The 12366-nt window shown below is 39.3% G+C and overlaps 1 protein-coding gene across 1 annotated transcript; it reads left to right on the forward strand.

The window, feature by feature from the left end:
• The first annotated feature begins 3439 nt into the window (after window positions 1-3439).
• Window positions 3440-4117, forward strand: LOC140905376 (claudin-8-like). Its single transcript, XM_073328593.2, has one exon. The coding sequence runs from the start codon at window positions 3440-3442 to the stop codon at window positions 4115-4117; it is 678 nt and encodes a 225-aa protein (XP_073184694.1).
• Window positions 4118-12366: the final 8249 nt, after the last annotated feature.

Genomic DNA, 12366 nt, shown 5'->3' on the forward strand with positions numbered 1-12366 from the left:
CTCACTGCTGTGAGGAGAACCAGGTAAGTCAAACTAAGATACTTCGACTTCAGCTATGTGAATAGCATAGCTGAAGTTGCATACCTTAGTTCGGACCCCCCCCCCCAGTGTAGCCCAGGCCTAATTATCTAGACCATTCCTGACAGGTGTTTGTCTAACCTGCTCTTAAAAATCTCCAAAGATAGAGATTCCACAACCTCCTTAAGCAATTTATTCCAGTGCTTAATCACCATGACAGTTAAACCTCCCTTGGTGCAATTTAAACCCATTGCTACTTCAACTATCCTCAGAGGTTAAGAAAACAATTTTTTCCTCCTCCTTGTAACAACCTTTTACATATCTTTTACATACTTGAAAACAGTTATGACAATATGACATTCCTTGCTTGCCATCTGCTAAGCATGATCTCAGTGACAGATGTCTAAAATTATAGTAATTCATTTGGTTCCTACAGTAATACAATAGGGTTCAGTGGAATTACTCTGGATTAATACCATTATAAATGGGACCAGCATCTAGCCCAGTGAGAGTCACTGGCTTGGCAGCTCCTTGGAAATGATGCTTCCTTGACTGCTAGGAGTTGTACATGGCTATAGTTTACCATCATAAATCTAGGTTCATATCTGCAGTGTCACTACTCATGCTAAGGTTACATACAGATGTCAAGCCAAATTCTTCATTCGTTACACTGGTATAAATCTAGAGAAACCCCACTGACTTCACTGGAGTTTCTCTGAATTACTCTGGGTTTTTTCTGTTGCTTCTTGCTTCTGGCTCCCCCGCACACCCACCCCACCACCTCCTAAAATTCCTTTAGTGCTAACATTTTTCAGGATTGCTCTCAGCCCAAAGGTGAATTCTGGAGGGGGAGGAAGGTGGGAGGAAGGGGTGGAAAGAGAGAAACCTGGCCCAAGTCTGGCCACTAACTCCCTGCTAGGAACAGGAATACCCCACTTCTAACAGGAGGGCACTATCCTGTCTCTTGCACTCATGGTACCATACCAGAGAATCAAAGACCCTTAGGGAGAGAGAAGGGTGCCTGACCAAGTGAAAAGGACTGAGGTAGTCAAAGACAACCTTAATTAATGAAGAATACTAGATTATGCCTATGTTTTGCTATCAGAGATAGCAGAAATGGGTTCAACTAGCAGTGGTGGATATTTAAAAACAGAGGTTAAAATTGTAAACATATCTAATGCCAGAGAAAAAGCAGGGAAAGCGGAGTATTGTGGGTACAGCATAGCCTTGCTGTGAAGCAGATGTCTGCAAAGTACTGCAGCAAGTTTCATTTGAGTAGGCTTGATTAAATAGCTCTCAGACTCAAAAAAAAAAAAAGGCATTGGGAACTGCAAGCAAAAAAGGGACACCACCAGGATAACTGGGCTTTTCAGAGAAAGGTACCCAACGCCATTGGGTTAGGTAAGTGCAGAGGTAACAGCTGTGATTTCAGAACATAAGGGAAAGGGAATAACTAAATATAGAACTTAGAAACAAATCAGCACTCAAGGAATGAGAGGTTGGATAAGGGTGAGATATGGTAGGCCTTTCAGCAGATAAAAAAGATAAACTCTATTTGGTGTATGCATTTTGCTGTGACGCTGGGAGCATCTTTCCCAGACCTGATGAAGAGCTTTGTATGGCTCCAACAGAAGTTGGTCCAATAAAATATATTACCTCACCCACCTTGTCTCTCTAACATTATTTGGGAGCAGGTGTCCTTGGCAGCACAGAACACTGTAGGTGATGAGCCACAAGCCACTTAAGAATATAGAAAACCACACTGAACAAAAACGAGGCAAAGACTTGTATAGCAGCAAGGAATTTCTCTCTCTCTCTCACACACACAGGAATATAAAATACAATCTGTATGCAATATTGTCAAGTTAACATTCCTGTAGGATCCTTGACTTTTGAATGTCTTGGGTTTTTGAATAATTAGTTTTTCAGACCTAGTATTGCATTATTGTAATTTTTTCCATTTAATTTCTATAGTATGTTTTAAAGGAGAAAAAAGGAACCAAGGGTGAGAAAAAAAATAAGAGGTGAATGAGAGAATATTAATCTCCAGTGAGCAGTATCATTAACCTGTCTTTGGAGATATTATATGGCAATCACTTCCTCAACATATGGGGCAGCTTCACTGCCCGTGTTAAAGATAGACAGAAGGCCAAATTATTTTTTCACTGGTATAAATCAAGAGAAATCCCATTGTATTCACGGGAGTTTCCTCTGGATTTTCCACTGATGCATTCTGTTGCTTCTGACTCCCCCCCCCCCAAAAAAATTCCTTTCATCCTGAGATTTTCTAGGATTGTTTTCTGCTCAAAGGTAATTTTTTGGGGAGGTGCGGTGGGGGGGAGGGGGAAATCTTATCAAGATCTATTTAGTAGTTCTTTTTCAATTATGAACTTCAAATTATGTTTCTTTCCAGTTATTAGAAAATTTTTCTTTTGGATATGGATAGCTCAGAAATGGTTTTACTTTCAAAGCTGAAATTCTCTATGGGGCTAAATTAGGGATAGTCTCTTAGTTCAGCTTCAGGTGGGGAACTATTTTTCTGCATTACCTAAAAACTCCACTCTATACCTCTTATCCTGTAACCATTTAAGTACATGAATACCTGTACATACTTGAGTACACATGTTCAACTCAATGGGACTATCCACATGTATAAAACTACGCAAGTATATAAGTATTCCTAGGAATGGGGCCTTTTATTGTTCTATTATACACTTTAAATTGTCTTTTACAGTTCTGGTTATCCTCTGCTAAGACATCTGTTTTAGTTCATGGTGTCAGGTTTTCTTTTTGATTTAGTTTATTCCTTGATCCCATCATAGCAGTATTTTCCTCGAAGCTTCAGAAACATTAATACAAAAAAAAGCACCGTCTCCCAAGTAACCTACAGCAACCCTGTAGCAGTCAATGTATCTCAGCTTTCTTTCTTGCACTTTGGCTAAGCAGATTTCTGAAGCAGATAGAATCTGCAGCACAAGTAGCTGCAGCCATGCATGTAAAAATATTGTGTGTCCTCTCATTACAAAGACCGGCTTATTTCCCTGACACATGTAAAAAAACGTTTATACAATAAGTGAGGGTTAAACCTGAGGTTTGGGGGTTTTCTAGAAGGAAAGCAGAGCATATTTATCCTCAGTGCCTTTTGCTGGTTTAGACAAACCCAGCCCTGTCTAGTCTTTTATTGGTTTTGAAAGCTGTTACACCTGATCGGTCAGTTTACCTGTTTGAGTCAGTGGAATTTTAAAGACAATGAAATGCAGCTGAGTACTAGCCAGCATACACCAGATTTAAGCTGGTCTGAAGTAGCAGAGACTGCCTATTTAAAAGCTTCTTGGCACAATCAAGATCTATTTTGGAGGAGCATCTCTTCAAACAAAACTGCTTTAGGAACTTGTTGTCTTGCCTTGTCTCAGACGGAAATATGGCCAGTAGTGCACTTCAGATTGTTGGACTGGTAGTTGGAGGCATTGGCTTAGTTGGGACTTTTGCAATCACTGGCATGCCTCAATGGAGAGTAACTGCCTTCATTGAAAACAACATTATAGTATTTGAGACCATTTGGGAAGGACTATGGATGCACTGCATCAGACAAGCCAACATCAGGATGCAGTGCAAAGTCTACGACTCCCTCTTGGCACTCTCACCTGATCTACAGGCATCCAGAGGACTGATGTGTTCTGCTTCAGCACTCTCATTTCTTGCTTTCATAATAGCCATTATGGGCATGAAGTGCACACAGTGCACTGGGAACAACAAGCAAACCAAGGGTCACATTCTGCTGGCAGCTGGAGTCCTCTTCATCCTATCTGGTATCGTTGTGTTCATCCCAGTGTGTTGGGTTGCCAATACCATCATCAGAGACTTCTACAATCCAGTTGTCAATGTAGCACAAAAACGAGAACTTGGGGAGGCCCTCTACATAGGCTGGGTATCTGCATTCTGTCTCATCTCCGGGGGAGCAATATTCTGTTGCTTCTGCCGTTGTAATGAGAAAGCCAGAAACTACAGGTTCTCCGCGCCTTCACATCATACATCTTACAAAACTCATCATATGCAAAGGAAAACTGAAAGCTCATATTCCAAAAGTCAGTATGTCTAGCTGCTTCTTGGTCTTTTAGCTCAGCAAGTCAGTCGTTGTGAACGGACTTCAGTGTTCACATTGAACTACAAGTAGGTCAGAGGAAACTTTATTTGTATTTCATACCTTAACTATAGTAGCCATCCTTAAATTCATAGACTATGGTTAAATCTATGAACTCTATCATAGCTAATACTGCAACACAGACAGACAATGTATTATGAAGTTTTATCATGGGGGGGACGGGGGGAGAAATCACACCTTTATCTTTTTAGGTGTTTTAAAGTTTCAATTTGCTTTAAAAATATTTAGCATCCATGTAAAAGTGAATGTTTAATTTCTTTTTAATAGTTATTTGGAACAGGTTTTGTGTTTATTTGGGGGATATGTTTCATATGGCAAATATTACAAAGGGGCTTAAATTAATCTATTGTGATATAAAATACAGATGGATTGCTGGAAAGAAATGGAGCAAACCCATTTTTTTCTGGACATAGGGGAATAAGGCTGAATAAGAATAATAAAGTACTTGTTTAAAAGAACAACAATAGCGAAGGGATTAATACATTGTAAATGAAGGGTAATGTGAAGAATTAGCTCAGCAGTGAGAGGGAGGTCAAAATGTTTGAAAAATGTCCCTTATTTCAGAATGAAAATTTCAGGGTAGACACACTGCTCTATATTTACCTAGAAATATTTTTACTGTAAAATAATATCTATTTTGAGATGGTGAAAGGTCAGACTGGTTTGTTTTCAAAAGCGACAGTATTCTACAATGATTCCTCTAAGCACAACAATTTACAACATGGTTATAACAATGTTCTGGATCTTTACTGTACAATACGATCTTTTTTTAATATGGGTATTTAATACAGCCCTCAAACTGCAGTGACTCCTGTGTGGGAAGACCCCATCTGCACGAAGTCGCACTGATTTCAATGCAGAGGTCTGCTCATGTGCAATTTAGTGCAGAACTAGAGCCTGAAGGGGTAAAAAGAAGGATGTTTCAGTGTTTTATTCACTGTTCATTCGCAAAATGCAAACAAGATTTCTAATAATGTGACTGTATACCCCCTTATGGAAAATCAGGGAATAAGAATGAATCCAATAGAAACTAGATAGGGTCTATAGAAGTTACCCTAAAATCCCTACTGAAATTAACAGAGAATGGTAGATGTTTTTAACCCAGCGGAGAGGGTGATCTCCTGGCTCCACTAAAATTAGTGGGATATTTATCTTTGACTATAGTGGGACCAGAATTTTGCCTGTGGAGTGTGAGATCCCTGTTTTACAATTTGGATTGGTTTAAATATTCTGTGGAAAGGTTATAATACAACCCTGTTTGTATTATCGTTCTCTACCCTTAGGATATTTCTAGCTGAAAAATATCAGGCACCAAATTCTTCTTTAATTTACACAGGTACAACTTCCATTGAGCTAAAGAAATCCAAATCCTCATACTGGTTTAGAATGGTCTATTTACAGTTTTAGGTTATGTCTTTTAAGCTATGTCTAAATACACATATTTCTATTTTGCCTCATTATTTTTAAAGGTGATCCCTGGCTATGTACATACATGATGTGCGCAATACATATGTGCACTGCATATGTTATACTGTACAGCTTGCCTGTATTTCTATTACACAGTTTTGTTTATATTTGCAAACCTTCTCTTATTTGTGGGAAAGGGCTGTTGTGCTGATTTACTGCACTATGTGAATGTTGTTCTCTGCAGAATGCATAGCTTCAAACTTTCATGTATTTTGTAAAAAAGTATTATGTCTTTCTGCGTTAGCACCTTGTTCTTACACATTCACCCATTCTGTTTCATGGGTTGTACCAATGAGTATAATAAAATCATTTGTTGAGTTCGCCCCTTTTAATTAGGACGCAAGGTCCTACTCAATAGGGTGTATATATTCATGTACTGTTCATCATGTACACTATCATGTGACATAAGTGGTGCATACAGTAATTATCTATTAAAGTAAGAATCTTAAATGCAACAAATAGATAAGTAACTTTTTGCTTGCAATACAAAAATGTTTGTATACTTAGTATGCTCATTACAGTTATTTATAGTACTGTATATAACATTTATTTGTGGCAGCACAAAACATTCCAGGCACTGTACAAATAGACATAAAAAGGCAGAGATTTTCAAAAATGCTTACAGGATTTGGGAGTGCAAGTCTCATCAATGGGACTTTAATGCTTTTGAACTTCTCCCAGAGAATCCCTACATCAAAGCGGATTACTATACAAGTATCTATATGCTATTTGCCCCCCACCACACGTACAACAACATTTATCATGTATTCAGGACAACCAAAACAAACCATTTCAGTTCTGAAGAGAAAAAAGTCTGTTCATTTAAAACAAATCTTTGGCAGTCTGGCCAGACGCCCTCACAGAAGGGAATATATCCAGACATACTTGTGAACCAACTGTATTAGGAATGAAATTACTCCCATCCACAGGAGACTGCTTCCTCAGTCAGAAGACCCCTACATTCCAAGAGGACAGCAACAGATTGCAAAACCTGACTGCCCTGTTCTTAATGCAACATTAAGTTTTATTTTACGTAAATGTAGCTAAGTGTTAAAAAGCCTGAGCTTAACGTATGGAAATGCAAAAAAGAGTTGAAAATCAGAACAAAGTTGTGTGAGCTGAGCTCATACTCCTATAAACTTAAGCCAAGATTTTCCACAAGAGGTGCCTAAATTCATGTTTAATCTCAGCTCTTTTGAAAATCAGGGACTTCTTTAGAAACTTAATTATGTATTTCAGGCACCAGTGTTTTTAAAATCTTGGTCTTAATTAATAATGGTCTCAAAACTAGGGCTAGTCAAACATTTTCCATCAAAACTTCAGTGGAAATGTTTGACTTTTTGTCAGAAAAAGGAAAACTAGAAAACTGAAACTTTATAGCAAAAAGGTGAAAAATTTTATTCTGAATTGTTGCCACAATAACTCAGAGGAGTTGTAGTTTGGGTGACTCTTGCCCCTCTACAGACCAGACTCTTGAGCTGGACTACAATTCACATGATTCACCACAGCCATAGGACTTCTATGAGGCACCGTAGTGGCTTGGGAAGTGGAGAGAACCATACTGCATCATGGGATATGTAGTCTACACTGAGAGACTGGGAGACACTAGGTCACCATGTCTGAATCAAAATTTTTGTTTTTTAGCTAAAAGTTTTGGTTTCTGATTTTTTGGCAGAAAAGTCTAATTTTTATGCAGGAAACCTCCCCCCCCCCCCAATTTTCCAACCAGCTCTACTTGAAACACCAAAATACGAGGATTCTTTCCCTTTTCCTCACTCAAAACATTTGGATAAAAGTTATAACAAATACACTTAAAATAATTTTGCTTCATTGTTTTTCAGATTTGAAATACAAACTCCATACAGCTTTACTGGTAAACTTTCAGGTACTCTATCCTATAATAGCATATGCTTTACTGTTTACAGATTGAAGAGATTATTTAGAAAATAGGATGCTTGACACCTATGAATAAAATTCCTGGCTCACCTCTGCCCTGCACCTTGTACATTTATTTATGTCAGTGTAAAGTGGGAATAGAACATTACCAAATCTGTTGGCTAGCACTTTAGGCCTACTTTGCATTGGTATAAAGGACTACACAAAGTGCCAGATGATGGAGAATAGGGCCTCTTTTGGCTCAGGTGAGTGAATGCTTAAGATTTAATTCAATGATTTATGATTCAATAAATAAGTCCTTGTCTATACTGAGGGTTTTCTAAAATGCTCCCACTGTTGCTCTAGTGGTGGAAAAGTCCCACTGATGCACCCACTATTATACACTTCTTAGATTAGATCACACAGATTAGAGCTAGATGACAAATGGTAAAATTGCTGGTGACAGGTGTGTACTAGTAACCCCAGCAGCAGAGCTGTAGTTTCAGAAAAGCCTTTTTGTGCACATAGCCATGTTTGAAGCAGAACCATAATGGGTTACTAACAGTCAATTGAATAAGTTTAATTTTATCTCTTTATATAGATGCACAGGCACAACTGTACACCCGAGTCTCAATCATGTGGTACCTTGCAATTCTGTATATGAACAAGTTACCCAATGTTTACTGGGAAGTTATCAACTTTCTACAAACCTATTAAGATCACCTGTATATAAAGGGCTGGATAAGCTGTAAAACAGTCTGGACTACGCTCAATACCTGTCCAAGCTTTTCAGTGCATGAGGTGTATTTATGTGTAAACACACACACACACAGATTGCTTGCCTCTTCCTCCTCTCCCCACAGACTATACAAAAGTCAGTCACATCAATCTCGCTCAAAATGTTTTGTTGTGTGATGACAGATTTAGGATACCCTTTCATTTTATAAACAAAACAGATTACTCTGGCACAGTGGTATATAACTCACCTAAAACAAACTAAACTAAAGACATCTCTTAAATGCTCCTCCTCAATCAGATGGACATATAGAAGAATATTTTCCTGCAATACCCTCAGATCTGTAGCCTCCCTTGTGGTTTCAGCATGCTTGTCATGCAACAACTGAAATGACCACAAAGGTTGCTTGTGCAAATAAATTAAACATACAAGATCTTCATAAATGATCTGGAGGATGGTGTGGATTGCACTCTCAGCAAATTTGCGGATGATACTAAACTGGGAGGAGTGGTAGATACGCTGGAGGGGAGGGATAGGATACAGAAGGACCTAGACCAATTGGAAGATTGGGCCAAAAGGAATCTGATGAGGTTCAATAAGGATAAGTGCAGGGTCCTGCACTTAGGACGGAAGAACCCAATGCACAGCTACAGACTAGGGACCAAATGGCTAGGCAGCAGTTCTGCAGAAAAGGACCTAGGGGTGACAGTGGACGAGAAGCTGGATATGAGTCAGCAGTGTGCCCTTGTTGCCAAGAAGGCCAATGGCATTTTGGGATGTATAAGTAGGGGCATAGCGAGCAGATCGAGGGACGTGATCGTTCCCCTCTATTCGACATTGGTGAGGCCTCATCTGGAGTACTGTGTCCAGTTTTGGGCCCCACACTTCAAGAAGGATGTGGATAAATTGGAGAGAGTCCAGCGAAGGGCAACAAAAATGATTAGGGGACTGGAACACATGAGTTATGAGGAGAGGCTGAGGGAGCTGGGATTGTTTAGCCTGCAGAAGAGAAGAATGAGGGGGGATTTGATAGCTGCTTTCAACTACCTGAAAGGGGGTTCCAAAGAGGATGGCTCTAGACTGTTCTCAATGGTAGCAGATGACAGAACGAGGAGTAATGGTCTCAAGTTGCAGTGGGGGAGGTTTAGATTGGATATTAGGAAAAACTTTTTCACTAAGAGGGTGGTGAAACACTGGAATGCGTTACCTAGGGAGGTGGTAGAATCTCCTTCCTTAGAGGTTTTTAAGGTCAGGCTTGACAAAGCCCTGGCTGGGATGATTTAACTGGGAATTGGTCCTGCTTTGAGCAGGGGGTTGGACTAGATGACCTTCTGGGGTCCCTTCCAACCCTGATATTCTATGATTCTATGATCATCATCATTTAAATTAACATTGAAGAAGAGTTGGCTAAATAATAATACCTTTAAGCTCTTTGAGCTGCTGTACTGAGATATATTTCAGTAAGTGCCTTGATTGGAAGTCAGTACTTATAGGGATAATTTCATTGCGCCAGCCAATTTGTGTCTGTGATATAGAATCATTCCTAGATAAAGGTAGTTTCTTGGAATTATGACGTTATACACAGCAGGTAAAAGGTAATGTGAGCAACAAAGTTCCCCTTAGAATGGCCCTGTCCCTTTCCTTCCTAGATATCCCTGGAGAAGAGGGTTGTTGGGACCAGAAGAGTTGTTCCCTTACACAACTTCAGACTCTGTATGCCTGGAAGCTTTCACACACTTTTGCTTATGACAATGGGCCTTTTGGGGGACATAGACTCCTTTCAGATACATGTATTCCTTTGTCCTCATTCTCATTCCCATGGCATGTTCTGTCACACAAGACGATGCAATGGCACTTCACCAAATGATGTCAGCACCCACGATAACATACAAGTAACAGAACCAGTGAGGACTCCTCTCCCTCTATTCTGATATATTTAAGCTGCTACAAATAAAAATCCCCAGGACCACCCTCCTTCCATTTTCTGGTTAATCTTTTCTACTTTTCTCTCACTTTCCGAACGCTATACACAACACTAATAATTAGTTGTGACTCAGATACCATATCTTTCTTCTCCCCATAATGATATCAGATGTTAAGTATTATATTCTGTGGTACAGTCTGCAAAAATCAAGGCAATTTCAAAGTTTTTGTGACAGATGCCATGGATGATAAAATATCAGATTCAGATTCCAGCACAGTACACTGTGTGCTGCTATCTGGTACCACTAAAGGACCAGGAATGTCATGGAAATGTTTCTTTGTTGACTCCAGGGTACCCAATGCTGATTAATTCTTTTGTTCCCATTCAACGTACAAGGGTTTGCTACTAGCAGACTGGCTTGCCAGTGTGAACCATCACATGCAATACAGGAAACCTGTGTAAGGTCATGGAAGAAGGAGCCCATATTTGCCACTTTGAGAAACCACAGATAAAGCAGGACTCAATTAGGTGTCTCATTCTAGAGAACAAATAGGGCCAAGTAGCCAACCAATGTGGATGCACTGGGTTCAGGATCAAACAGAAGCACACTTAGTCACAAATAGTATACCCAGCTTTGGGTCCAACAGGTTCATACAGATTACGGGAGCACTAACAGATCCAGTGCCAAAGCCGAACTAGCTTGCCGTTGCTGCGAAATGCTGTTACTTCAGGTTCCAGCACCAGCACAAAGTCCACAGTGTTTTGTGGTAGTTGTTTAGCCTGTGCCATCACGACATGACCGGCACAGCCCGTGCCATTATGTACTGTAACGTTCTGATCTATGAGTAAAACAGTCTTATTTTATCACAGAAAATTTCAGTTAATTAGTCATGCAGTACTAGTCTGACTGTATACATTGCTGCTAATTCTCATAACACCACTCAATATTGCCATGCAGGTTCTCCCTCATTTTATTTTCAACAGCAGAATGTGAATTGTTCAATCAACATATTCTCAAAATGTATACTGTAGTTACTTTCCTACCTTTAAGTGTTATCTGTGCCGACCATCACCAGAATCCTTTGGTCTTCTGTTCTGAAGCAGTAAGATGGGATGTCTTCTAACATATCTCCCTTTACGAGGACCTTTGCTCTCCACACTTAAATACCAAGGTGACAGGTGCCTCATAAAATGCCTAAAATAGATTAGACTAGAAAGATCTCAAAGGTATTGAATATTTTGTCCAGGGCACAAAGGGATCATCCCACCACTGTCGGAATGGGTCTGGCCTTGGAAATTCTGAGAATCCCATTTCCATTACCATTTTTTGGTAGCATTTTTGTTTTTAGGTGTGTTAATGAGAGAAGAAGAAGGGGGAAAAAAAGACACACAGAGTTCATGTAATTAATTATTACATCTCTTAGGATGCTATCTATGGTTCAGTTCCAGTTCAGCTATTTGTATGCATGCACTGAACAACACCTAGTCTCTCTCCTCCCACTTTTTGCTTTTCCTTTATTCCTTTCATTCCCACAAGGTTCAACTAACAATAATTATCCTATCATTGGACAGTACGTAAGTATAGTTGGTGTGGTAACATCTGTTTTACACACATACAGTGTGATGTCATCTTCTTTAGGTGGTAATAATCTAGAAAAAGCATTCAAATATTTAAGATGTTTTGGATGTAATGGCTACACAAAATGGCATGTGATAAATTACTCCCAGAAAAACTTGAGAAAAATGTATGTCCCACACAAGTCATATTCTGATCACCAGAGTGTAGTTTTATGCATGACCTCAACAGCTGACCCTCCAAAATCACAAGATTGTAACACTTACCTTTAGGACAATTCCAGTAGATATTATGTTATCAGGGCACTGGGCATGATAAGTCATAGAGTTGGGTATCTACTAGGTTGGCTGAAATTTTTTGAATAACCATTTCCCCCCCCAGAAATAGCCTTTTAATACCATTGTTGATATTGTCAAGAAAAATGTTGATATTTTTTAAAAAGAAAAAGATTGTTCTATTTCAAAGTCTGTAAATTTTTGACTTTTTTGGTGATAAAATAAAACTCAAGATCTAAAGATCTATTGTATAAGCAGAGAAGCAGTAAAGAAACCAAGATCCAAGCTTATTAATGCAGGCTCCATATCTAGGCCTCTATTCAGAAAATCCAT

Source organism: Lepidochelys kempii, chromosome 1, assembly GCF_965140285.1.
Source record: "Lepidochelys kempii isolate rLepKem1 chromosome 1, rLepKem1.hap1, whole genome shotgun sequence".
Lineage (NCBI taxonomy): Eukaryota > Metazoa > Chordata > Testudines > Cheloniidae > Lepidochelys > Lepidochelys kempii.

What these genes read in the sequence shown, in the direction of transcription:
- LOC140905376 (XM_073328593.2), top strand. Translation starts at nt 3,440, where the DNA reads ATGGCCAGTAGTGCACTTCAGATTGTTGGACTGGTAGTTGGAGGCATT.